This window comes from Salmo trutta, chromosome 4, assembly GCF_901001165.1.
Source record: "Salmo trutta chromosome 4, fSalTru1.1, whole genome shotgun sequence".
Classification (NCBI taxonomy): Eukaryota; Metazoa; Chordata; class Actinopteri; order Salmoniformes; family Salmonidae; genus Salmo; species Salmo trutta.
The window spans coordinates 16,610,669-16,638,351 of NC_042960.1; the positions used below are offsets into that span (position 1 = coordinate 16,610,669).

At 40.3% G+C, this 27,683-nt stretch overlaps 2 protein-coding genes and 1 long non-coding RNA gene across 8 annotated transcripts in view; 1 reads left to right on the forward strand and 2 right to left on the reverse strand.

Annotated features, from left to right (window-relative positions):
- Positions 1-3,271, reverse strand: part of LOC115191909 (pericentriolar material 1 protein) — a 37,958-nt gene extending 34,687 nt beyond the window's left edge. For 5 of the 6 annotated variants that reach the window (XM_029749926.1, XM_029749928.1, XM_029749929.1 and 2 more), the window contains exon 1: positions 3,091-3,271. The gene's annotated coding sequence lies outside the window, so the exon portion shown is untranslated. Of the gene's footprint in view, positions 1-13; positions 100-3,090 lie in introns of those variants that run through there. The other variant, XM_029749925.1, reaches the window with a different exon arrangement.
- A 1,462-nt stretch (positions 3,272-4,733) lies between these two features.
- On the forward strand, positions 4,734-9,169 carry LOC115191912 (uncharacterized). The gene is made up of 2 exons (XR_003877790.1): positions 4,734-7,026; positions 8,836-9,169. It is a non-coding gene; the product is annotated as an uncharacterized LOC115191912 (long non-coding RNA).
- A 10,248-nt stretch (positions 9,170-19,417) lies between these two features.
- LOC115191913 (uncharacterized) lies at positions 19,418-23,002 on the reverse strand. The gene is made up of 2 exons (XM_029749932.1): positions 22,860-23,002; positions 19,418-20,953 (listed from the first exon to the last, which is right to left on the reverse strand). The coding sequence occupies exon 2, from the start codon at positions 20,937-20,939 to the stop codon at positions 19,920-19,922; it is 1,020 nt and encodes a 339-aa protein (XP_029605792.1). The 5' UTR covers positions 20,940-20,953; positions 22,860-23,002; the 3' UTR covers positions 19,418-19,919.
- Between the last annotated feature and the right edge of the window lie 4,681 nt (positions 23,003-27,683).

Below are 27,683 nucleotides of genomic sequence, written 5' to 3' on the forward strand. Positions count from 1 at the left end.
TTTACACACTCACCAGGTTTTCCATTAGCCGGTAATTGTTGGCTTTAGGACAATAAAAAAAAATGAAGCCGATAAAATTGTTGCCAGCCAAATTGACCAGGAGAAAGAAAAAATAAATCCTCCCAGTGCAAAAATAATGCTTTATATTAATTGATGGAAATACATTTCACATTCATGCTTATCGTCTATTAGGTTATTTTGTTAAATTTAGTGCTAATAAAATTGGGGACTGCTGTGCAAAAATATCAGCTCACAGATTACTTTACTCAACTTTCTAGAGCAGTGGTCACCAACCAACCGGTCAATCACGATCGACCTCCAATGCACTCTGTCCACAGGAGTAACAACATGAATGTGTGTATAAAAATAAAACAGACTGGCTTGAATAAGCTAAGTAGCCAATAGGCAGAGGGTAGCATCATTTCTGATTCTCTGTAATAATGGTATGACAATAATGCATTTTATTTTGTAAAGTCGTTTCTTGCATCAAACAGCATTTTCAGTCACCTTGTCTGAAGGACAAGTTGATAAAGAGGTTATTGTCAAGCCCTGCATGATTTTTCCCCAAAAGTCTCATGGAATCCTACATTGAACACCACACATTGGCTACTACTGTAGGCTGAGAGAGAACAGCTATTTCCATATTAAAATGTTATGGGACGCATTTCTTCATTGTTTTTGATGCTAGGCCACTCTGGCAGGCCGACATAATGATCAAATAGCCACAGTTGCCTACGTACACGGCCACTGTTAAAACTAACTTACAGCAGATACAACCTCAGTGCTCAGAGTAACAGTGCGTTGGAATTGCACAAAATTTCCACAACTTTCAAAATTTGTTCTCAGCAGACCTGAAATTTGCTCAGTGACGAAGAAAAACGAGGGAACATTGGTTGTAATGTATCATTTCTTACCTGCGCACAGAGCCTATTTTGAGCAGAATATCGCTTGTCAGACAGCGCTGGAGCTGCAGCAGCTCTCAGCTCATTGTTGCTGGAGTAAAACATGTACTACAATAAGACCAGTCATTGGGCAACAATTCTAACGCAGACACCTGTTCAAAACGGTGTTGATGGCCACAATTAAATATATCTAATATTTTTTATTTCTCAACCGACAATTGCAACCCGCCTCCCATTAAATACAAAGGTAACGGTAGGCATGCTATCAGCGCGTCACCCACCACTTGGCAATGTGAGCTGGCGGCAGTATGCATTTTGAAAACATACATAATTGTCTGAAACCTGAACGTTTTCATTCATATTATGAGGCATGTCTTATCATGCTACAAAGCAGCCTAGGAAAAGCTGACCATAGAAACGTGGAAGCATTTATTTTATAAAAATACTTCCGCATACACCCTTTAAACCAGCATCTCTCCTGTTGGTTTTCATATCAAATCCCAGTTATATTAGCAACCTAAGTTTCTAACAGAGATTGTCATCTCTGTCACATATAGAACCGCTGGCATCAGGTGCGCCGTTTGTAATGGTGTTGTTTTCCCACAAATTGCATTTTGGCACATTTTTTTTTAAATAATGCTTTAGTGTCTGCTTCATTACATGAGTTGGGTGTTCTGTTAAGATGGATACCATAATCAAAATGTTTGTCATTCTGAACACCGTGAGTGGACGTCCTAATGGGTTATACACAATGCATAACATTATAGCCCAGGAACATTTCTCAAATTGACAGCAAATTAAAATATTTCAGGTCACGTTGTCTGAGCCACATTTTCCAAAAGGAAAACCTGACACACACAAGTCAAAACAAACAAGGAAAACAATATACAGAGGTGTGTTTCCAAAGTAGCAATTACAACGTTATGACATTAACAGAGTGCATGACTCTAGAAGCGTTTGTTGCGTTCAGAAACAGCCTCTGGCCAGAAACTGTGCCTTGTTCGGGACATGTTCCTGCAACTAAGCAACAGTCAACATTCACAGACCTTTCCCTTATGACAAGTATTACAGTAAACTAAACCATAACATGTGAAGCATACCGTTAATAAATAATCAAAAACACCATAGCAAGCTTGATACAAACCAGTGTGACTTATTTATGACATAATAATAAACATTACCGATTTAAATAACGTTACCTTACCTATCGATTACGTAACGTTACCTGTGCGGTGTATTCAGTCACCCACTATTAATTGGTTGGTTTGCTTTTGGAGAGGTAGAAGATTGAGTAAGGATTTCTTGCTGACTAACAGTAGTTTGCTAACTTTACGACAAAAGGAACTGTTTAGTCTAGATGGATTAGCGTTAAACCTCTGCGTTGTAGACCGCTAGAATTCCCGGTAAAGTTTACGAAATTCCCTCCACTTCAGTGAGTTTGCAGGAGGCAACTGTCACTAGCAACAACTAACAACTAGCCCCCCCTCTGAGAACTTCCAACGTAACAAAGTATGGAGACAAATCGATGCGGCGTATTCATCATTTGTGATACCAAATGTAGCTATGCAATTCTAAACTAGTTTACATTTGGCTTTGTCACTGTTTGGCAACGTGAAGTTGAACGCCATGGTAACACTTAAGCCCCCCCACCTTCCCCGCGAAAACTGGGGGTGAAATTCCGATAATGGAAAATACCTTGAAGGCTAACTAACGTTAAATTGTTGCATTCACTGCCTTTGGAAAGTTTGAACAATTGATGTTCAAAGCAAAAGCCGATGTTTGATTCGGAGGGGAAAGTACTGTCACTTGCTAGTAAGAATTACAGTTAGTTACGAATACCTTACAATACCTTGCTGGCACTTGCGTAGGTAACGTCATGTTGCTAGTAGCTAACGTGACCTATCTAGGTAACTTAGCTAGCTGGCCAACTAAAAACAAACAATATTTCACGGCCTGACAAGATAGCTAGCTACCTAGTTAGTTGTTGTTGGCTATAACAGTTTCAAAATGAGTACACGTAGCTGGTTAAATACATGTCTACTCGAAAATACAGCACCAACCTAGTTTTGTTTTGGGTAATGGGGTAGCTAACTTGCTAGCGAGCTGCGTGATGATGCTAAGTTAGCTAGCTGGTGGTGAACTAGCCACTTGCCTTGGCTAATAAAAGTAGTGGAAAGAAATGAATTACCTCAGTGAGTTTTTGAGAAATTATCGTAACACGTTATGGTCAACGGCTCATTCTAAGAGCCATGAGAAGGCTGGTTTCTCAATAAATACAAATAAGTCGTTTCGGTGTTGTTGATGAATTCCCTCAGTCAATGTACGCTTATCGGCCCAGTGTCAGCCATTATATTCCCTGTTCAAGGAGGCGGAGTGATATAAAATAGTAGTGCTACTTGCACAAGAGAACCTCATTCTCAATACTGTTATGTTTTTCCTCAAATGCACACACACACAGATCTAAGGAGTATATATCAAAGTGACTGTAATTGTGTGTACAATATTTTTGGACAAATGTACAGGCAATGGCACCCCTATTGAATAAGGTACTATTTGGGCCCTCGGATGGTTAAATAATGGTACATTACGTTGCAAGAATGTCAGTGTTTTGCCTAAAAGTTTAATTTTGAACAGATCAAGTTTAATTCAATTAAATCAAATTGGCCACAGTATTCACTCACACTAGTGTCATGGAAATGTGTAAATATTCAAACTGTTACAAGCTGTAATTATATGATAAACAAACAGGCCCCTTTGTGAATCAATAGAACCTACCCTTATCATCTGAGCTGAAAGTTTGCCACGCACAGACACATACATTCTTTTTATTCCATATAATCTGTATTAATAATACATTGAGACTGAAGAGAAGTATAAAAAAAAACACCGCAAAATCTGTTTAAGATTACAGAATGATGTACCCGACCACCAATTTACAACTGCATTCTTTGCTACAACTCCATCCAGCTAGATGCTCGTCATCCGATGATAAACACAAAAGAAGACGACAGCGCAAAAATAGAATTGGAGGCGAGCATACATTGGTGTAGGCGAGTTTTGATTTGGAATATTCGTTGTTAGGACTAAAACAAACCAGACGGCATCATTTACTCGTTTTTATTTTATTTACGGATAGCCAGGGGTATGCTCCAACACCCAGACATCATTTACAAAGGAAGCAGGTGTTTGTTTAGTGAGTCCGCCAGATCAGAGGCAGTAGAGATGACAAGAGATGTTTTCTTGATTCGTGTGTGAATTAGACAATTTTCCTGTCCTGCTAAGCATTCAAAATGTAACGAGTACCTTTGGGTGTCAGTGAAAATGTATGGAGAAATACTTTTATTTGGGAATGTAGTGAAGTTAAAGGTAAAGTAAGATACAGAGACCCCAAAAAACGACTTACTTTACACCACTGCTAAGGTTAGCTGAAGTTTGTAGTGGCTGTTTAAAGAAAACTGAACCATGAATTACAGTTTATTTTGGCCCGTAGACCACTTTCAGGGTGAGGAACAGTCTAACATCAAGTTGTAAAATAGTGAAAACAGAATGACACGGTAACATCTTCTCTCTTGCTAAGTCTGTTATTTTATGCCCAATATAATTGTTTGTATTTCAACGATATCTGTACAGCCTTATCGTTCATCTGAACTATTACTATATACGGGAAATAGATTATTATATTGATTCCGTTTACATCACACTCGCAATATCACCCTTCCAATTTTATTTTTTATCTATCCCAGCTCAAAACACCATCCAGCGGGTGGCGTTGTTGTCTATTTCTGGGCTCGCCACCCGCTGAAAGCACAAAAGAAGACGGCAACGCAAGCAATTCTGCAAGTCAAGGCGAGTTTGTTTTCGACTGAATGCCGAACTATCAGTCCTCTGAAAATGGCTAAACTACAGTCTTTGATTGTGTTTGTTAATGAACGTTTAACAGTGGCTGCAGTGGAGATTTTAGACGTTGTAGAGAAAGTGGTCGCCGAGTACCAGGAGGAGATTTCCAGATGAAGTGGAGAATGACCGGCTACGGAGACTTCTGCGGATCACACCAGAAATAAAACTATGTAGAATAGACTCCCTCCACTTCTCTCTTGCTGTCTCTGAGGAGGAGGTTATCCCCGAGCAGCAGCACTGTGAGCAGGAATGGAGCCCCAGTCTGGAGGACCCAGCTCCCATTCAGATTAAAAAGGAACAGGAGGATCTCAGGACCAGTCAGGAGGTTGGGAAGATTCAAGGGCTAGAGGCTGACCTCGTAGAGTTCATATACACTCCTCCCTGTGTGAAAAGTGAATGTGATCAGGAGGATCAACTTCAGTCCTTGACTCTTCCCCAAACGGGGAAGTACAGAGAGAGTGACTCTAAACCAGTGATTGTCAATCCACTGAAAATGGCTAAACTACAGTCTTTGAGTGTGTTTGCTAGTGAGCGTTTAACTGTGGCTGCAGTAGAGATTCTGGGAGTAATAGAGAAAGTGGTAGCGAAGTACCAGGTGGAGATTTCCCAATTTAAAGAGGAGAATGACCGGCTAGGGAGACTTCTGCGGATCACACCCGGAATAAAAACGATATAGAATAGACCCCCTCCAGTTCTCTCTCGCTGTCTCTGAGGAAGAGGACCCCACCCCCGAGCAGCAGCACTGTGAGCAGGAGTGGAGCCCCAATGTGGGGCAAGAGGACACGGCGCCCATACAGATTAAAGAGGAACAGGAGGAAATCAGGACCAGTCAGGATGTAGGACAGCTTCAGGGACTGGAGGCTGACGTCATAGATTTCATATTCACTCCTCCCTGTGTGAAAAAATGAATGTGATCAGGAGGATCAACTTCAGTCCTTGACTCTTCACAAAAACGGTGGAGTACAGAGGGACTGACTCTAAACCAGTGAATCTCAAACCTTTTGTCACTGTGACCCACCTTGACAATCCCTGTGACCCTCCAGATAATCAAGACAATGCCTCCTGCCACAGATCGGCCGCAAGCAGCGATCCAGTAGGACTTGACATCAGCCGACCATTGGATCCCAACCCACCATTGAAGAAACCCAGCACTAAACCCAGCACCACAGTTCAAAAACCTCACACTGGGAAAAGATTGAATTGCAAGGGGACCCTAAGCAGGCACATACAGACTCATACAGGAGAGAAACCCTTTAGCTGTGGTTACTGTGAGAATAGCTTCAATCGCAAGGGGACCCTAAATGAGCATATAAAGACTCGTACAGGAGAGACACCATTTAGCTGTGATGTCTGCGGGAAGAGCTTCAGACACAAGAAGAACCTAACTGAGCATATCCGGAGTCACACCGGAGTGAAACCATTTAGCTGTGGTGACTGTGGGACAAGCTTCAATCAAAAGGTTTCTCTTAAAAGGCATGTACTGACTCACACAGGGGAGAAATTGTTTGTTTGTGGTGACTGCGGGAAAAGCTTCAGACAGAAGGTTAGCCTTAACGGGCATATGCAGACTCACACAGGAGAGAAATCATTTGTCTTTGGTGACTGTGGGAAAAGCTTTAGACACAAGGGGACCTTAACTGCGCATCTACTGACTCATACAGGAGAGAAACCATTTAGCTGTGGTGACGGCGGGAAACGCTTCAGACAGAAGGTTACCCTTAACAGGCATATATGGGCTCATACAGGAGAGAAACCATTTAGCTGTTGCGACTGTGGAGAAAGCTTCAAGCATAAGGGAGACCTAACCAAACATGCACTAATTCACACAGGAGAGAAGCCATTTAGCTGTGATGACTACGGGAAAAGTTTCAACAGGAAGGGGAACCTAACTGTTCATTTACTGACACACACAGGAGAAAAAACATTTAACAGGTGTTGACTGCGGGAAAAGCTTCAGACTTAAGGAAAACCTACCTGTGCGTATGCAGACTCACAAAGGTACAGGAGAGAAGCCATTTCGCTGTGGTGACTGTGATATAAGCTTCAGACACTAATTGAACCTGGACAGTAATATATAGAACATCCACAAAGAAAGAAAACAGGACAAAATTGGATAAAATAAAGACAAGGAAGACAGAGATCAGGGGAGTATCAGGAGATGGGAATAAGAAGGCAAGATGTGGACAACTCTGTTAGGAAAGCAAAGCAACTCTGGATCATTCATGTTGTAGGTTTAAGATAAATATACTGTATGTGAGATTCATTTACTTTTGTAAAATGAGTTTGATTTAATTTCATGGTCAAAGAGTACAGAGTGTTGTAGGAAACCAGTCCTGGTCTGTGAGGAAACTCACACGTCTGTTGTTCAAAGTATGTTGATGTTTTCACCCTATTAGAAACAGGAAGTCCTGGAATTCTCAGGGCTTTGAGAGAATGGCAAGACTGATGTTATCAATATATTAAACATGTTGTAATGTTCAGGGGAAAAGGGAGGGGGGGTGAACTAATGAACCAATCATTGATTCAAGTCCCTCATTAGAAACAGCTGTGGTAGTGCTGGGCTGAAACACAAATATGCACTCCCTGGGGATCCCCCGGGAATGTATTGAGGAACACTGTTCTATTATGTTCTCTAGAGTCCTGATGGATTTAATAACGATGGAAACTCCCTCCAGCCAATGTTAACACCAACTCAATGCTTTGAAATCCTTTACGGGGAGTGTTCAAGTCCACACTTTGAGAGAAGTATGGAGAATTGGGATGCAAACAATGGGAGAATCTCAATTGGGTTGCTTGACTCCTCGCGTCCTCACCTCCGTCCTCTCCTCGCCTCCTTTTGAAAAAGGTAATCGAGGAGAGGTGTCTCCACTTGCGCGTCATGAGGCATTCAATCAACGCTAACATGGTTCACCTGGGGCATTAATCGAATCACCTCAGTTTCTGGGTCACAGAGGAGAGGAGGATGGATGAGTCGAGGAGAGGACGGACTTGAGAAGCCCAATTGAGAATCTCCCTAGAGCTCATGTACGCATCACAAATCCACAATATATTATCTTTGTTAATTTACAAATAACCATAGAACATATCATCATTCATTTTTCTCCTCATTGTGCTGTGGATCATAGGTGTAAATGTTGCTATCTTAATTTAATTGGTGTTTGTTTTGTTTTGCATCAATATTCACTTTAGTGGGATTTTTATACCATCACAAGATAATCAACTCTGGTTATTATTACCCCAGTAAGTTCTCTGAAAGGATGTTAAAGAAGTAGTTCAGTATTTTACAACTTGATGTTAGACTGTTCCTCACCCTGAAAGTGGTCTATGGGCCAAAAGAAGCTGTAATCCATGGTTCAGTTTTCTTTAAATGGCCACTACCCAGCTAGCACATTTGGTTCCTCGGTTCCTTTTTTTGGTTTCTATTGGTTCTGGGAACAAAGCCATACGTTTCCTGACTGGTAAAAAAAGAACAGGTTTTAAACATTCTTAGAATGGAAGTAAAACATTTGCCTGTTCTGGGATTGTAAACTTTTAGGTTGCAGGGAGGTTCTGAGAACTTTTTACTATGGTTCCCTGAAAGTTTTTTCCTGGGAGGTTTTAGTAACGTTCTGAGAATGGAAATTATAAGTTATTTGAAGAGAATTAACATTCTGAGAACATGTTTCAATAAAACGTTTACTAACAAGCACAGATAGGACACGTGATTTAATTTGCTCAGGCATTAATCATGCAAACATTCGTTTTTTTATTGTGGCACAACATCAGTGAGATTCAAACCTATGATCTTATTTTCTCTATAGTCCACTGCGCCACCAGGATGGAGCTCGCATGCCATGTTTCTGTAACTCATACAAAGCTGTTCATTTTAGAATATTCAAACAAGCCCCATTCCAAAGGAAACAAGCACTCATTAAGATCAGGTGTGGCCAATTAGTGAGCACTTAACAAGATAGAGTTTTGTTCATGCTGAGAACGGAATGATTATGTTTTTAAATAACATTCTCTGAACATTACTAATGTTTTCTTGTGCCTCCAGCCACAGATCAGCCGCAAGCAGCGATCCAGTAGGACTTGACATCAGCCCACCATTGGTTTCCAAACCCTCCATTGAAGAAACCCAGCATCAAGTCTAAAAAAAACACAGTGGGAAAAAATGTAAATCTTAAGGGGCCCCTGAAGAGGCCCATGTGGACTCATACAGGAGAGAAACCCTTTAGCTGTGGTGGCTGTGGGACAAGCTTAAATTAAAAGGTTACTCTTAACAGGCAACGGTTATTCCACAGGAGAGTGACTGCAGGAAAAGCTTCAGAAACAAATTGAGCCTGGACCATGAACATCTACAAAGAAAGAAAACAGGACAAAATTGGAAAGAAGAAAGACAATTAAGACAGAGCAGCAATTCCAGTGTTATGGATGTGACATTTGCACACAAGATCACAAGCAAAATGTCTCACAGAATGGACAGATAACATAAATGCAACTTTTGATTTCTGTGTCTATAGAACCCCTTGGGTGGGAGTGTCAAGGAAGGGATCTGAACTTCCACGGGGGAAACCATGGTTTTATTTGGAAATGTCAAACTTCATTTTTCCTCAGGTTGACGTTACTATAGAATCTCCGAGATCAAATCACATTTTGTCACATGCGCCGAATACAACAGGTGTAGTAGACCTTACAGTGAAATGCTTACTGACCAGCCCTTAACCAACAATGCAGTTTTAAGAAAAATACAACAAAAAAAAGAAATGAAAGTAACAAATAATTAAAGAGCAGCAGTAAAATAACAAGAGCGAGGCTATGTACAGGGGGTACCGGTTAGTCGAGGTAATTGAGGTAATATATATACATGTGGGTCGAGTTATTAAAATGACTTATGCATAGATAATAACAGAGTAGTAGCAGTGTAAAAGAGGTGGGGAGGGCATTGCAAATAGTCTGGGTAGCCATTTGATTAGATGTTCAGTAGTCTTATGGCTTGGGGGTAGAAGCTGTTTAGAAGCCTCTTGGACCTAGACTTGGAGCTCCGGTACCGGTTGCCATGCGGTAGCAGAGAGAACAGTCTATGACTAGGGTGACTGGAGTCCTGGATGGCAGGAAGCTTGGACCCAGTGATGTACTGGGCCGTATGCACTACCCTCTTTAGTGTCTTGCAATCAGAGGCAGAGCAGTTTCCATACCAGGCAAGGATGCTCTCGATGGTGCAGCTGTAGAACCTTTTGAGGACCCATGCCAAATCTTTTCAGTCTCCTGAGGGGGAATAGGTTTAAGAATAAGGAGGCAGGATATGGACAACACTGTTAGGAAAGCAAGGAAACTCCACATCCTTCATGTAGGTTTCAGATTTTTACTTTTGTAAAACTTTTGATGTAAATAAAGTTTTTTTTTATTTGAATGACAATATAATTATCAAACAGTGCAGAGTATCGTGGGAAACCAGTCCTGCTCTGTGAGGAAAGTCACGCAGCTGTTATGTTGTTATTTTCACGTTATAGAAACGAGAATTCGTGGTCGTTTGTTTTGGAATATATCTCAGGGGTGATGAGAGAATGGTGAACTGATGTTATTAATAACTGGTGTTGCGAATAAAATCAACTAATTAACCAATCATCATGTACTTGATTAGAAACACGTGTGATAGTGCTGAGCTAAAACTAAAATGTGCACTTATGTACCAACAATCCACACTCCTTTCCAGATGTAATTTCATTACTTTAAACAACCAGCCATTTTATGACCCATTGTTTTCTACAGTATCTGTTCATTTACAAAGAAATAGGCTAACCATGAAGCAGACAATACGTTACGTTTTCTGCTTATGGTGCTGTGGCACATAGGTGTACCCATTGCTTTCTTAATCTAATGAAGTCATAAATATTTTGTTTTTCATCAGCATGTGTGGGATTTTATTATTTCAATTTGTTGGTAACCTGTTTGGAGGATATATTGGCACGGTTTGCCGGCCCTCGACTTCATCTCGTGCCTAACAACACCAGTGCCAATATATCCTCCAAACAACAGGTTACCAACAAATTGAAATAATGATTGACATATTTTCATTAACAATGTTATTTTGATTAATTTATTCATTCTATTTCATCCTTCCACAAGATATAGTCCCGACAAATATCTATGGTTGCTATCGGTTCGGTTAAAACTAGCTGACATTCGTATCATTTGACCTTTTTTATTGACATTTCTTTGTGTATATCCATAAAAATTATAACAGCTGATTCATGATTTCGACTGGCTGAGAAACGCTGCCTGCCTGTTCTGTCTTGTCCCGACTCCCAACACGTACATTACTATGGGACAGCTGGAGATCGAATTTGAATATTAAAACAATGTTGCAAATGTCGGAGAGACAGACAGAAAGGTTTATACAAATCTCTGCTGTTTAAAATAAAATGTTAGTCTAAAAGAAATGTGAGATAATGTCTAGATGCTTTTTATAGTGGAGATCAAGTTTATAAATGGCTTAGCTGGGCTGATGAGACAGTGGATTGCTCAGTCAGATGGAACAGTGTACATAGGCATTTTAACGTCATAGATTTCTATTGTGGAATAGACATCGGCTGGAATGTGGTTTAACCAGCATTCAGAATTAGAACCACTCGTTGTATAAATTCCATTATTATATTGATTATTTTTAACATTTTACATGATCACTCGCCATATCAACCTTTAAACCATCCAGCTAGGGGCGCTGTTTTCTTTTTTGGGACTAGCCAACCGCTGACAAACACAAAAGAAGAAAACAACACGGAAGTAGAGTAAGAGGGAAGATTGTTTAGATTTTGCTACAGGCATATTCTTTGCGTGGGTTTAGATGCAGTGAACTGAATACCGAACTCTCAGTTCTCTAAAAATGTCTAAACTACAGTCTTTGAGTGTGTTTGTTAGTGAGCGTTTAATGGTGGCTGCAGTGGAGATTTTTGACGTAGTAGAGAAAGTGGTAGAGGAGTATCGGGAGGAGATTTCCCGTTCTAAACAGGAGAATTACCGGCTTCAGAGACTGCTGCGGATCACACCGGAGATAAAACTACGTAAAATAGACTCCCTCCAGTTCTCTCTCGCTGTCTCTGAGGAGGAGGTTACACCCGAGCAGCAGCACTGTGCGCGGGATTGGAGCCCCAGTCTGGGGCAGGAGGGCACAGTGCCCACACGGATTAAAGAGGAGCAGAAGGAAATCAGGACCAGTCAGGAGGTAGGGCAGCTTCAGGAACAGGAGGCTGACATCATAGAGTTCATATTCGCTCCTCCTTGTGTGAATAGTGAATGTGATCTTCCCCAGACACAGACTGTGGAGGACAGAGGGAGTGACTCTAAACTGTTGGATCTCAAAGTTTTGAGGAAATCTAAAAAAAACAACACCACGTCTAAAAAAACTCATTGCTGCCATGACTGTGGCAAATGCTTTACTCAGGTTGGGAGACTGAAGATGCACTCGAGGATTCATTCAGAGGCGAAACCATTTAGCTGTGGAGACTGTGGGAACAGATTTCAGCTGAAAGGAGAACTAACCAAACATATTTTGATTCACACTGGAGAGAAACCATTTAACTGTGGTGACTGTGGAAAAATCTTCAATCACAAGGTTAGCCTTAACAGGCATATACTGCTTGTCCACAAAGAAAGAAAACAGAACGAAAATGGAAAGACGAAAGGGGAGAAACAATTTTGTTGTGACTGCGGGAAAAGTTTCACTCGCAGGCAGACCCTGAACAGACATAAAATGATTCACACAGGAGAAAAACCATTTCATTGTGGGTTTTGTGGGAAAGGCTTCAATCGCAAGGAGACCCTCATTGATCATATCCAGAATCATACAGGAGAAAAACCATTTAGCTGTGGTGACTGCGGGAAAAGCTTCAACAGGAAGAGGAACCTAACTTCTCATTTACTGACTCACACGGAAAATAAACCATTTAGCTGTGGTGACTGTGGGAAAAGCTTCAAGCAAAAGAGTGACTTAACCAAACATATAATGATTCACATGGAAGAGAAACCATTTAAGTGTGGAGAATGTGGGAAAAGCTTCAATTACAAGGTTAACCTCAACAGGCATATGCTGTTCATCCACAAAGAAAGAAAACAGGAAGATAGTGGAAAGAAGAAAGACGATTAAGACACAGAGATCTTCTGTCAGGAGATTAGAATAAGAAGCAGGATATGGACAAGACTGTTAAGAAAGCAAAGCAACTCTGGATCATTCATCTTGTAGGTGTGTCGTTCCATGAAATTAGTGCCTTTTGCGTCCCTTTGATATTTTAAGTAGATTTTGTGCATGAATATTGAATTGTTAAGCCTGTTATATTAAATTACGTGCCCTGGAATATATCATAGATCACATGGAAAATTCAGTAAATCAGATTTTTTAAATATGAAGAAAGACTTGCTACGTTGCGAAAATTCAGCATTTTGACATCCAGTTGAAGTCAGAAGTTTACATACAGTTAGGTTGCAGTCATTAAAGCTCATTTTTCAACTACTCCAGAAATTTCTTGTTAAAACAAACTATAGTTTTGGCAAGTCGGTTAGGACATCTACTTTGTGCATGACATAAGTAATTTATCCAACAATTGTTTACAGACAGATTGTTTCACTTTTAATTCACTGTATCACAATTCCAGTGGGTCAGACGTTTACATTCACTAAGTTGACTGTGCCTTTAAACAGCTTGGAAAATTCCAGAAAATTATGTCATGGCTTTAAAAGCTTCTGATAGGCTAATTGACATCATTTGAGTAAATTGGAGGTGTACATGTGGATGTATTTCAAGGCCTACCTTCAAACTCTGTGCCTCTGCTTGACATCATGGGAAAATCAAAAGAAATCAGCCAAGACCTCAGAAAAAAAATTGTAGACCTCCACAAGTCTGGTTCATCCTTGGGAGCAATTTCCAAACGCCTGAAGGTACCACGTACATCTGTACAAACAATAGTACGCAAGTACCACTCAGCCGTCATACCGCTCAGGAAGGAGATATGTTCTGTCTCCTAGAGATTAACATACTTTGGTGCGAAAAGTGCAAATCAATCCAAGAACAACAGCAAAGGACCTTGTGAAGATGCTGGAGGAAACAGGTACAAAAGTATCTATATCCACAGTAAAACAAGTCCTATATCGACAACCTGAAAGTCCGCTCATCAAGGAAGAAACCACTGCTCCAAAACCGCCATGAAAAAGACACTACGGTTTGCAACTGCATATGGGGACAGAGATCATACGTTTTGGAGAAATGTCCTCTGGTCTGATGAAACAAAAGTAGAACTGTTTGGCCATAATGACCATTGTTATGTTTGGAGGAAAAAGGGGGACGCTTGCAAGCCAAAGAACACCATCCCAACCATGAAGCACGGGGGTGTTGTGGGGGTGCTTTGCTTCAGGAGGGACTGGTGCACTTCACAAAATAGATGGCGTCATGAGGCAGGAAAATGATGTGGATATATTGAAGCAACATCTCATGACATCAGTCAGGAAGTTAATGCTTGGTCGCAAATGGGTCTTCCAAATGGACAATGACCCCAAGCATACTTCCAAAGTTGTGGCAAAATGGCTTATTGACAACAAAGTCAAGGTATTAGAGTGGCCATCACAAAGCCCTGACCTTAACTATAGACAATTTGTGGACAGAACTGAAAAGGCGTGTGTGAGCAAGGAGGCCTACAAACTCGACTCAGTTACACCAGTCAGGAGGAATGGGCCAAAATTCACCCAACTTATTGTGGGAATCTTGTGGAAGGCTACCCGAAACGTTTGACCCAAGTTAAACAATTTAAAGGCAATGCTACCAAATACTAATTGAGTGTATGTAAACTTCTGACCCACTGGGAATGTGATGAAATAAATGTAAGCTGAAATAAATCATTCTCTCTACTATTATTCTGACATTTTACATTCTTAAAAAAGGTGGTGATCCTAACTGACCTAAGACAGGGAATTTTTACTACGATTAAATGTCAGGAATTATGAAAAACTGAGTTTAAATGTATTTGGCTAATGTGTATATAAACGTCTGACTTCAACTGTATGTCCCTCTGTGCATCATCTGTGACTTCTAGGAAGATTTTAACCCACTTAACCCCAATATTTCTCCAAGTTTTCACCATCATTGTAATGCCCTAGTTATTTGGTTGCTTTGACAAAGTTATTTCAGAAGATTATTTTTTATTAGTGATTCACTTTAAGGTAACCCCGCCACCTGTACCTCATTTTAAGGTCAACCCTGTTACGTGAGCTGAACTCTTGTTTTAATATGGTGTAACAATATTTTTTTCAAAAGACACATTGAACATCTAATAGTCAAATCATAGTGTAAAAGCATCACAAGGGGATTTATGGCTGATTTAAGATGAAGTTGTCAACCCTATTACCTTATTTGGCACTTAATAGTCACTATTGTATTTTTTTATTTAACATCTTGAGATGGGAAAAGTGTTATTGTTATTTTTTAATCCCCATCAAAATCTGTCTGTTTCTACAAGAGATGTGTATTTTTTTGCATGGGCTGCGTCTCAATCTATCTCATCCGTCGATGTCAGCCTTCCACATCTGTGGTAGAAGGTGGCAGAGCTTCAGCGGGGTTTGTCAGACCAGGAAACATCCCGAAAATCTTTCTTTTCACAAAAACGTCTGTAGCATCCAAACTAATATGATCCCTGTATGGAAAGATAAGACTCTCATGAGCATGATGGTGTTTTGCTCTACAACCCCACAAGGTGTCATGGGACTCATCTGAAGGTATCCCGGTACCGGGACGAAAAAATTAATGGAAGTGAATAAGGCATTTCCATGTGAAAGGTATACAGGTAATTACACTAATTATTGTTTTTTTATGAGCTTTCTTATCTCTCTCAGATATAGCACAGACACTTCAAAAACATAACTCCTTTAGATTTATTTTGGACTGTTTTTCCATGTCAGAATCTGTTATTTCATGTGTTTCTATGGGCTAATAGCAGTAAGGCTGAATTCAATGTTTTATCAAATAATTTCCAAAAAATATTTTCATACATAAAAATGAAATAGCTAAATGATCCTTGGTATGACCATTTTAAAAGAATTCCATATGTTAGCTTAGTAGAAACCCAGTCCCGGGCCCTTAGACTTTAGTTATAGTTACTGAAATAAAACCGATCTTGGTCAGCTAGCAACTTACGTGAGTCTGGCAAACACAAAATTGCAAAGATAGAAAAGTTAGATAATTAGCAAGTTAGGTTCTCCATCTTGGCTCCATGTCCAGCACTGGTTGTGTGACTTACACCTGGGCCCTTAGACTTTTAAATTGAACATGTGCTCTTTAAGACAGAGTTTTAAAATTAGGTTACATTACTCAAAAGGCAACTAATTGGTGGAACGACCCAGGTTACAGATAAATGGATCATTTATTTACTTTTGTAAAACATTATTCTATGTAAATAAGTTTTATTTAATTTGAATAACGATATAATGGTCAAACAGTACAGTATAGGCTGTTGTTCAAAGTGTGGTGTTGATGTTTTCACGTTAGAAACCAGTTTCCCGGTTATTGGTTTTGGAATGTTTTGAGACTAAATTTATTGATACATTCAACATTTTGTACTAAACATTTTAAATAAAAAACTCATTAACTAATCAATTATTTTATTACAAACATTAATCCCTCCACAAACACACACACACTTAAGCCGTGTTCACGTGCTTGTCGGAACTATGAAACTCAGACATTTCTGACTTGCTAATTGTTTGAATGCAGCACGCAGTGGCAACCTGTCATTCAGGGCAGGTGGGGCAGAGACCCACCTGTTTTGAGACCCACCTGTTTAGCTTTAAAAAAGTAACTATTTTTGTGCCTGTTTTGCATGTTATTTTGGCATTGATACGTGTCACATATCAGTTTGCAAACAATGTAAATAAAATAAAAAATGGAGTTAATAAAGCCACATACAAAAATTGTTTCTTTTTTGCTTCTTTGAGTAAGGCTGCTCCAAAATGCAGGTGTTTCTGCCTAGCTCAGTGCATTCTGTGGTGGTGGGGCAGCTAGCGGAAAATACGAAGTGTAGGGGTTGGTAATGTTCTCTAATTGCACCGTGATTGGCTCAGTGTTCTGTCACTCATGGGGACACTACATCACCGCAAAATCTACGGGGAGAGCTTGAAAATTCATGCCCTTCGGTGCTGCCATAGAGTTACATTATAGGTGCCCATCCAAAAAGGCTCGAGGTCATGGGCCACAGATAAAATGACGTCAATTTATGTTATTTCTACCTTAGCTTTGATTGGACTGATCATGACAACATCATACTTTCAAAATCTTAGTAGCAAGCTAGCAGTAATCATCATGAATCAAGTCAATAATCGACTGAAAAATCATTTTCAAGCCTTGTCATATGAAGAGAAATTATGAAGGGAAATTATAGATAAAACGTATCGGTGCTCAACGGCCATTGGACATAAACATTACACAAGTTGGAATTAGAAAAATTCAACAATAAGTGGTTTGGAAGGAATCAGTGGCTAACTGCAAAGCAATCACAAGCCTGCTATTCAGTGTAGTGAGTGTGTAGTCCAAGTCTCAGTTTAAGGGTTTCTTTTCCAAGCTTAAAAGGATAAACATTCAACATTGGCCATGCTGTCAATCCAGCATGACTTCTGCCGCATTCAAAACAACTGGAAACTCGTAAATGTCAGACTTCAGTGAGTTCAAGACAACTGGGAAAACGAGCTCCTACTGTGAAAATATGTTTTGAACGGTCATTAAACTCGGAATTCCAAGTCGGGAACTTCGGCCTCTTTCGAGAGCTACAACCTGAAGATCACTGGCGTAATGATTCAACTTAGTTTTTTCCCAGTTGTCTGAAAGCACCATACATCCAGAGAATGCCAGACTTTGATGACAAAGTTTGATGACAAAATTTGCCCACGAAGAACCACCGCGCCACCTTCCTGTTCCAGTGATCACAGCAGAACAGGGTGAGTCAAAAAAATGTATTGTATGTTGCTGCATAAATTATGTAATATGACAGGGAGATATGTATCCTGCAGCTAATAAAGTAATACTAAGTGTATGTTGTGTAGTAAGCTGTTCATAATTTAGCCTACTGTTCTGACTTGGTGGTGCACATGTAGCCTATAGCCTGTTTTTGAAAAATGTCATCATTGAACATTGTAAGAGCTTTCATTGTCTGCTTATATGCCCTCTTTATTTATCCTACATTTCTGACTTGGTGTACAGGGAGAATACTGTAATAATGGCCCATGTTCTGAATTCTGTCGCTGTACATTTCAAAAGTGCTGAACAAATAGTTATATTGACTACGTCCATCCTAGCGCGCTCATTAATGTCTTAATCGAAATTACAGATTCCCTCTTATCCGCTTGTCGTCCCCTTATACCATAGTTTGTACATCTTAATTGTCAGTAGAAACCACATTTGTTTAAGCAAGTCAGCCATATCAGCTATGTTTTTTTTAAAGGCAGACAAGGCTCCGCTGATAGCCAGGTGTAGCAGTGGTATTGTGTTGGGAATGCTGGTGAGACAGCTTTATGTAGGCCCAAACAGTTTGTGGTCACCGTTTTAGTGCAATTAATGTATTGTTTAGTGTTGTGTAGTAGCTTTGCTGGCATTCATCTACAAAAACATTTTTTTTTTGCCCCACTAAGACTTACATGCTACAATGACCACTGGCAGCACGTGGATAACTACAGTTTCCTAGTTCTGACTAGTGTGGCAATAACTATTGCAGGTGTGTGGGTATTTTCTGTTGAACCTTACTAATGCTTGTGTACTAAAATATCCTTCTTTAGGCCTAGGCGTTGGGCTTGGGATAGTTTCGTTAACTCATATAAGATAGAAAAGTGTGTGTGTGTATTAATAAGAGGCCTGCTCTAACTGTTCTGTGTGTGTAGAATGACCCCATGATACATGGGCGCTCAGCCAAGAGCTGACAGAAATTAACTGGTTCCTCTTAGCTTAACTGGAGACAGGGCGAAGTGTTATATTCTGCACACCAGTGATAAAGCTATTGTTCTGTTTGGAGCCCGTTTCTGGGCGAAAGATTCATGTTTTGTGTGTGTGTGTTCTGTGTGTGTGCCCAGTATGACCATACATAGAGGTAGTATATCTGCAGTGACTTCCTGTCATTCTGGCTCCTGTTGTCCTCACTCAGTTGCGACAGACTGAGGCAACCTTTTCACCCAGTTGTCTTCCCTCACACACACACACACACACACACACACACACACACACATACACATACATAGGGTCACGTGTTTTGCAGATGCTTGCATGGGGTAGCTTGACTATATAAATGTTCCTGTACTCTTTGTACAGGAGGCTCCCACTCCATTTCACCTGTGTGGGTGGTGCGACCAGCCTCCTTATTATAATAAAAGTAATACCTTGATTGATTATTGATTTTGCCTCTCCTCATTATTAGTTAAAGGTAGAAATTCCACCACACAGGTGAAATGGTTGGGGAAAAATAACAAAAAAACGTGGCAGGATGTGAAACATCTGAAAACAAGGCCCTTTATCTAAATAAAAACATTCACAACAGATAATGGATGGGGAATATCGAAGACATGATGTCATACTGTCACGGTTGTCGTAAGGATTTGACCAAAATGCAGCGGGAATATGTATACTCATCTTTTTATTTTGAAGATGGAGAAACAAATAAATATGTATACAAAAAAGAAAACAAAAACAGTCCTGTCAGGTGCACAAACACTAAACAAGGAACAACTACCCACAAAATCCCATAGAAAAAACACCCCTCTTAAATAGGACCTTCAATTAGAAGCAACTAGGAGCAGCTGCTTCCAATTGAAGGTCAACCCCATTAACTAAACATAGAACTAGACATACTAGATAAACATAGAAATATACTAACATAGAACATAGCCCAACAAACCCCGAAACACTCTAAACAAACACCCCCTGCCACGTCCTGACCAAACTACAATAACAAATAACCCCTTTACTGGTCAGGACGTGACACATACCCATGCCTAGTATACATTTGTAAGAAAATAAATAATTCAGTTAGAGATCTTGGATTTGACCATCAGAAATTAGGTTAAAAAATAATTATGTGTACGATGCCTCTGTCTATATGCCCTTGGCCAGGGGGGAAAGTCTTAAGAGTATCCAGTCTCCTCCAGGAGTTCATCCAGCTCCAGATTACGGATGATACTGATCAACCCCTTACTGATGCGATAAGTGTGCTGGGGGTCAAAAGCACCTCTGTGATGATCATGTTGGGTCACGTAGATTCTGTCCAACACCAGGTCTGACTGGAGGCTGATAATGATCCGGTCTATGTTGCTGTCGTTATTGTGTCCTGTGTGGTTTTTGCTGACATAATGTGGTAGTTTGTCAGACCCTGGGGCATTCAGATTGCCCACTTCGTAGTATGGTAAGTCCTGGTCAGGTAGCAGTTGGTTACACTGGCCATCATGCTCCTCTATATTGTCGAAGAAGCGGTGGAATCCAAATGCCTTCTTCTTGGGGCTTCGCACTGTCACCATTTCACCCTTTTTGTTGAATTTGACGTATTCATGGGCGAACCAGTAAAGGAGATGAAGGCCGTGTCTAGGCCGGGGTATACCAAAGTCAGATGACTGGAGTTGTCTCATTTCGTTCAGTGTCTCAATGGAGGGAGGGCAAGGAAGAAAATATCCAGTCTGCTCCAGGAGCTCATCCAGCTCCAGTTTACGGATGATACTGATCAACCCCTTACTGATGCGATAGGTGTGCTGGGGGTCAAAAGCACCTCTGTAATGATGTTGTTGGGTCACGTAGATCCTGTCCAACACACGGTCTGACTGGAGGCTGATGATGATCCGGTCTATGTTGCTGTCATCATTGTTTTCTGTGTGGTTTTGGATGACAGAATCAGGCAGGTTCTCAGACCCTGGTGCTTTCAAATTGCCCACCTCGTAGAATGGAAATCCCTGGTCTGGGAGCAATTGGTTGTCGATGAAGCGGTGGAAGCCGAACGCCTTCTTCTTAGGGTTGCGAACTGTCACCATCTCGCTGTCGTTGTTGAATGTGACATATTCATGGGAGAACCAGTGAAGGAGATGAAGCCCGTGTCTGGGTAGGGGTCTACCAAAGCCAGATGATTGGAGGCGATCGATTTCGTTCAGTGTCTCCATGGTTATGATGTTCTCTAGAAAGGAGGGAGGGCAAGGTAGAAAAGGTGGAAAGATGGAGAGAATAAGAGTGGGTTTTGTCGTGGAAATTAAGCACTAAGTAAGACTTGGTCATTTCTTCAAGCAATCATCTTTATTTAGAATCGATTAATTATTGCAATAATGAAACCGTCAGCCCAACAGTCTTGTTCTGCCTGTTAGGCTGAGAGCCTGAATCATACAGACAATGCACAGTTCATATAGCTAATACCCAGAATTCTTGGTTCCACCCCTCCCATTGGGGGGCACCATAAGCCACTTTGGGCTCATCCTGTCTTTATCTGCCCCTGGAGTTATCTTAACCCCCGACCCTGGCATAATTTCCCAGGCCAGGATGTTTAAGAACCATTGAGGCCTTTGTTCTACTCCTCTCTCTCCCAGTTACAACACCACACATCCTGTCACTGAATGCCAACTGTAGATTTTTTCACCAGGAAGCTAGAGTGGACACCATATAACTCAGCATTAGCAGGGCAGAATTATTTCACTGTTTAGGTAAATAATTGTTACATATCCAACAAATAAGGTGAATACATTATTTTTCTGTCACTGTTTGCTTGCCAAAGAGTACGAGTGAAACATTTATTTAACTGTCTGTTCCAAGAGAAAAAGGACACACACTTTTCTGTCATTGTCTCTACGGAGTGGTCATTGAGTAAATGGTTTGCATCCTCTTATCAACACGACAGAAACACACACTAACTACAGGTGGACTTCACCCTCATGGTATCTTTGCTGTTCTGCCTATGTGCCCTTCCATGGAAATCTGAACAATAAAAGAGATATAATCAAAGGTGTCTACAAAGGCAGGACAGTCAAGTTGCATCTGACTGTAAAACTAGAGGAGTAGTATAATTTCTCGGGGCCATGCATGGAGGCCAGGAGGGTACCGGCTTAGGTGTACACACCTGAATGTAGCAGGCACACCGGGTCAGGGAATGGTGGGTACCCCAAGTCAGGTGGCTGAGACCCTCGCAGTACAGGAGGCCTAGGACCTCACAAGGCAGGGGACTCATAGCCACAAACTGCTGGAGACTTGGAGCCTAACTGGGCATGAGACATACAGTAGGGCCTAGGAGTAGAACAGGACACTACGGGATGTGCTTCAAGTTGTAATGTCACATGCACAAGTACAGTGAAATGCCTTGCTAACTTTCTTCAAATTGAATGAGGGACTGTGGACCTATGGAACAGGTAGCCTAGTAACTGGAAAGAAGACAATCCGATAGGGTGAGATGTTTTTCATCATCGATGGCAGATCAGTATTGGGGTTATGGTAATCTGAGGCTTGATCTGTGGGTAATGTGAATGTATCCCAGTTGGGTTACTATTTATTCATCCACATATAATTATAAATAAAAATCCTAATACAAAATCCCCTCTCCCTTTCATATTTTAGCCGTCATTAAACAGATGATCACGTGATCAACCTTCTGAGCCCCTCTCCCTTACCGCCAAGGAATTTGCATTTCAATACAGACTTCTCAGCTAGCACAAAATGTTGTAAGAACCATAAAGCACGGTGAGAGTGTTGTTGTCCTGTGGTAATTTTGCCAACATCCTTCCCTGGGAATGTTGAAGGATAGTTGCTTGGCTTTGGTACATTCTCAGCACATTTAAGGAACTTAACAAAAAAAGCTGGGTAGGTGTACTTGTAAAACAATTCGAAAACATTTAGGCCTACATTGTTGTCTTCAATCAGTCAAGCCTCATTGCAAGATACCGTCTTTGAGCAAATCTTGAACGTCTTGTCCAACTAGGCTAAGAAAACAACCAAGACTTTCTGTAACCAACCAGCTTACTTCCTTATGGCCATCATTATCCAGAAGACAGGTTTACAATTGTACATTGATGCCAAATAAATAATTCAAATTGACCACTTACCTATTTTGAATCAAGTATATTCAATGTTCATGAAGTGGTAATATGCTAGGCTGCTGTGGAGTTACAATTGTATAGCAATAGTTTAACTTTTAGCCTGCCCAGTTGTTTATATGCAGAATGTAGACGTGTCCTAACCACTCCCCAAATTTCCAAGGGCATAAAGCCAAGGCTATTTAACACTATAATCTCCTAATATTATTTTGTAAACATTTTTGTTGTTGTTGCCAACTCTCAACTAATATCACAGTTTATCAGTATGCTTAGTAACACAATATACAAACTCCAATCTGTTAACTGGATCTGAAAATAATTTCAATACATGAATTGAAATGGCTTGCGTTCAACTGTCCAAAATGAAATTCAAGCCGGTAATCACAATACATTTCATAGAATGCTGAAAACGATGAGCAGTGCCAACCTTTTCAAATCTTGTAATTATTTTAAAGCAACCACACTGTGGTTTGTATTTTTCATTAAGCCCCTCTAGAGAGAGTACCGGTACGTTAATATATACACATTAATTTTGAATCAACTCAGTATTTAAGACATGAGTCATACTTTCAATGCCACATATTCTTTAGATTCAGAGATGTCTCTGACGTAAGAGGTACATGGAACGCTGAAAACAAACCTTTGATTCAATCATTTTAATTATGGTGCCATTTCCATGTCACACAGTCACAAAAGTTGACCTGAAAGAGGACAAACTGTACTAACAGATTCTTCGTTGTCACACGGACACATGAGAGAATCAATGCCTCAGGGCAGGTAATGCAAACAACATATTTTGCATTACCTGCCCTGAATCATTCATTCTTTCATGTGTCAGTGTGACAACGAAGAACCTGTTTAGCAGAATAAGGCGACAGTGTAAAATCCTGTTAAATTCCAGTACTATAAACAGCATTTTATCAACACAGAAGTTATACAGTGTTATGGTTGAATGTTTTTAGTTGAGCTACATCTAATGACAATGCTTTCCTTTCAAATTACACAACTGGATTGGTAACTATGGGCGTTCACTTAACGCCTCCTGCAACACCCATATTTGCAAAGCTGCTGGTTATAGGCACAGTGTGTCTTTCTAAAACTTGTTTTGCGAAGAGGTGCTGAAGGGGAATATATATATTCTCAGATTAACGTGTATTCCAACATCAAAAATGTAGTCCTATATTCTGATGTGACATGTTGAAAATTACTCTCTCCATTTCATGATGCGTCTTTCCACAATAATCCTTTTTAGTCCGAAGAATAGAACATATTTTTCTATAAAATATCCTGATGGAAATGTTTTTAAAGGGGGTTTTAAAGTAAGAGTATGTCAGAGAAATTGTATAGGAAGAGAGACTGCAGATTTTTCAAGCAACAATTTTGTCTGTGCAGATTAAGATAGTTGTCGTTGCCACCGTTTTCTGTTCCTTCCTGCATGTTTCCACACATCTAAATTCCTGTAGATTGTTAAAACAGAATGTCACATACTGCAGTCGTACCCCACGACAACTTGTATCAGTAAAAATACTAACATAACATAATAGACCATTCTCTAAGTAAAAACAGCATAGTTTGTCTAATTAAATAGTATAATATGTAATTAATATTTAATTTCCACCCCAAGTATTATTTAAACAATGATATTAACTGCCCAAAGACATTCGTTTTTTTGTGTGTTTTCTCTCTCTCAGATAAATCAAGTGCATCAATCAACAGGGCAATATAAAATCTAGTCACACTACATCAAGCTGCCCTCAAACCTATATAACTAGTACACAGTAATAAATTCAGTATCGATATTGTTCTGAAACATGTTGGCTGGAGTTGTGGTGTTAGCTAACAAACAATACCGCTAGACTGTAATTACATTGCACTTATATAGCAGTTCTTATGTAAGTACAAAGTGATGCCATGTTTCCTAATTAGTTTCCAAGTAAACAGTAAGAAAGCATTTTTATCCATCCAGCCACTATTACACCTGAATTGAGTGGCCAACGAATCACAAAGCCCTTGATAAAGCCTAATGCAATCAGTTGTATCTGATGTGCCTGAGATAGATTTCAAATAGACAACAGATTTATTTTCTGAAGCATCAATATCTTTCAGCACCAATATTAGAGAGTCGCATCTCTGTAATCCCCATTGGAGCACTTTGTAATAATGTCACACAATCTTCAGAGCTAATGTTGTGAGGGCATTTTCTGTTGAACCTTACTAATGCTTGTGTACTAAAATATCCTTCTTTAAGCCTAGGCATTGGGCTTGAGATAGTTTCTTTAACTAAGTCATATAAGATAGAAAAGTGTGTGTGTATTAATAAGAGGCCTGCTCTAACTGTTCTGTGTGTGTAGACTGACCCCATGATACCTGGGCGCTCAGCCAAGAGCTGACAGAGATTAACTGGTTCCTCTTAGCTTAACTGCAGAGAAGGCAAAGTGTTATATTCTGCACACCAGTGATAGAGCTATTGTTCTGTTTGGAGCCTGTTTCTGGGCAGAAGGTTCATGTTTTTTGTGTGTGTGTGACCTATACGACCATACAAAATCTGGGCCGACAGTCAAAGGCACTTGCTTGCCCAAGTTGGGGGAACCGTTGAGCTACTGTTAGAGGAAGTATGTCTGGAGTGACTTCCTGTCATTCTGACCCCTGTTGTCCTCACTCAGTTGCGACAGACTGAGGCAACCTTTTCACCCAGTTGTCTCCCCTCACACACACAAGCACATACATAGGATCACGTGTTTTGCAGATGCTTGCATGCTTAACTATATAAATGTTCCTGTACTCTTTGTACAGCAGGCTCTCTCTCCATTTCACCTGCGTGGGTGGTCCGACCAGCCTCCTTATTATAATACGTTTTTAATAAAAGTAATACCTTGATTGATTGTTGATTTTGCCTCTCCTCGTTATTAGTTAAAGGTAGAATTTCCACCACAACATTCATACAATGATACTATCCCCAATATATACTTATTAGCTTTCACTTTAAATTATAAACAGCAATACATACAATGGAAGTTCTCCTTAAAATGCAGTACATATTACATTTGGGCATAATGTTATCACTTATCAGCCTGGTTTGAAAAGTACTTTTCCTCATGTTTTGGTGGCTCATAACTTAATCCAGGCAAAGCAAAAAAGCCCATCGCTTCTACCACCACTCTTCCAATGTCCTGTAAAGAGATGTAAAATATACTTGGATACAACTTAATAGTTGTTGGAATGCAGGAAGAGTAGCTGCAGCTTTGTAACAGATCATAGGGATCCCACTAAACAAATAAAATGAAAAACTAGAAGTCTGTTAGTTTGTACAATTGTTTGACAAAAATGTAACAGAGATGTTTCTAGTAGATAATTTGTGTTTCTGGGGCCAGACGGCGCAACATATCATGTCGGAACTCCACATAGGCCTAATTTGTCAGGGCAGTATACAAGTCTCTTCCCTGAAATGAATGAACAGAGTCACTTAAAGGCACTCTGACTCATTACTGCATTCCATCAGAGTAGGACATCAACACATACAGCAAATGCATCTTCACATATAAGTAGCACTTGGCTTCGATGACAGATCTGTTTATTAAAACAAGAATTTGGTTATGAACCTTTGCAGACAAGGTAGACACGTTATAGAATCAGATTATAAAAGTGATATTACTTAGTGTCCTATGAGGAAAATTGAATGAGAGGCATAAGGCCCTCAGTGAAACATCACTCTCAAGCTGCAGGCTGGTTATCTGTTTGAGTAGTGAAAGGACAACTGCAGTCTGAGGCTGGCGGGGTGTGCAAGGCCAGAGCATGTACCTGACCAATGACACTGCTTCAAGAGCATGTACCTGACCAATGACTGCTTCCGGCTCACACTGGCAGAGCTCTACTAGCACATCATGCACTCGGCCTGAAAGAAGAAAAATAGTTAGTCAGAAAAAGTTAAAAATACACAAATAAACTGTTAACAGAGTGGAGCAAAAGCTACACATTTTCCACTGCAAATATCAGTTGTTTTCTTTGACATATCTGTGATGCGTAACGGCACAATCCGCAGTCGGGAATTCAGTTTCACCATCCTTTGGTGTCAACAACTTAGAAAACGTTGCATTTAACATAATAAATATAATCAACAAGCTTAAGTTTTGGTTTGGTGAAAAATGTATGGGAATTAACGTTACCTCTGGATGCATTATAATTAGCCTTGTCCCAGCCATAACAGCCCATAAGACAGAAGCCTATTTCCTGTTTCAGTAGCGTGAGGCAACTTCATACACAAGTATACCCCCTGGACAGGAAGCTAGTCGATCACAATGCCTTAATGCAGAGTTTCAAGCAGAGATGCATTTGGTCCCACTTTTAGAATCTTTGGTATGAATAAACTGGGGATCGAACTCAACCTTCCAGTCTCATGGCCGGCACTAACCCCAAAGGCCACTGAGTTGATGGATGCATTATGCTTTAAATAAACAGCATCCGTTGCAGATTGTCAGCTGCTGTAACTCAAAACGGAAGTTTTAGGTTTTCTCCTATAAAGATTTCACCTTGAAATGAGTTGTTTGAGGGCAATCTCTTACTGAAACTGTCTTGTTCACTTTTAATATCTGCAAAACCATGCCTTCCGAGTTGTAAAGGGGTGGCCAGCCACATCATTTGTTTTTAAAATCTCCCATGACAACAAAAACTATCCCAAACACTATGTCCAGTAATAGTCTCTTATTTCACAATTAAGACACAAGCCGGCCGGCCGGACGGACGGAGGGGGGGGGGGGGGGGGGGGGGTGGTACACGCCCTGCTAACTGTTTATACTGAAAATGCATTGAGAAACTGATCTTTCTTTACCAGGCCAC

Bases quoted from the DNA above. Each gene is read 5' to 3' on its own strand.
- LOC115191913 (XM_029749932.1), bottom strand. From the start codon at position 20,939: ATGGAGACACTGAACGAAATCGATCGCCTCCAATCATCTGGCTTTGGT.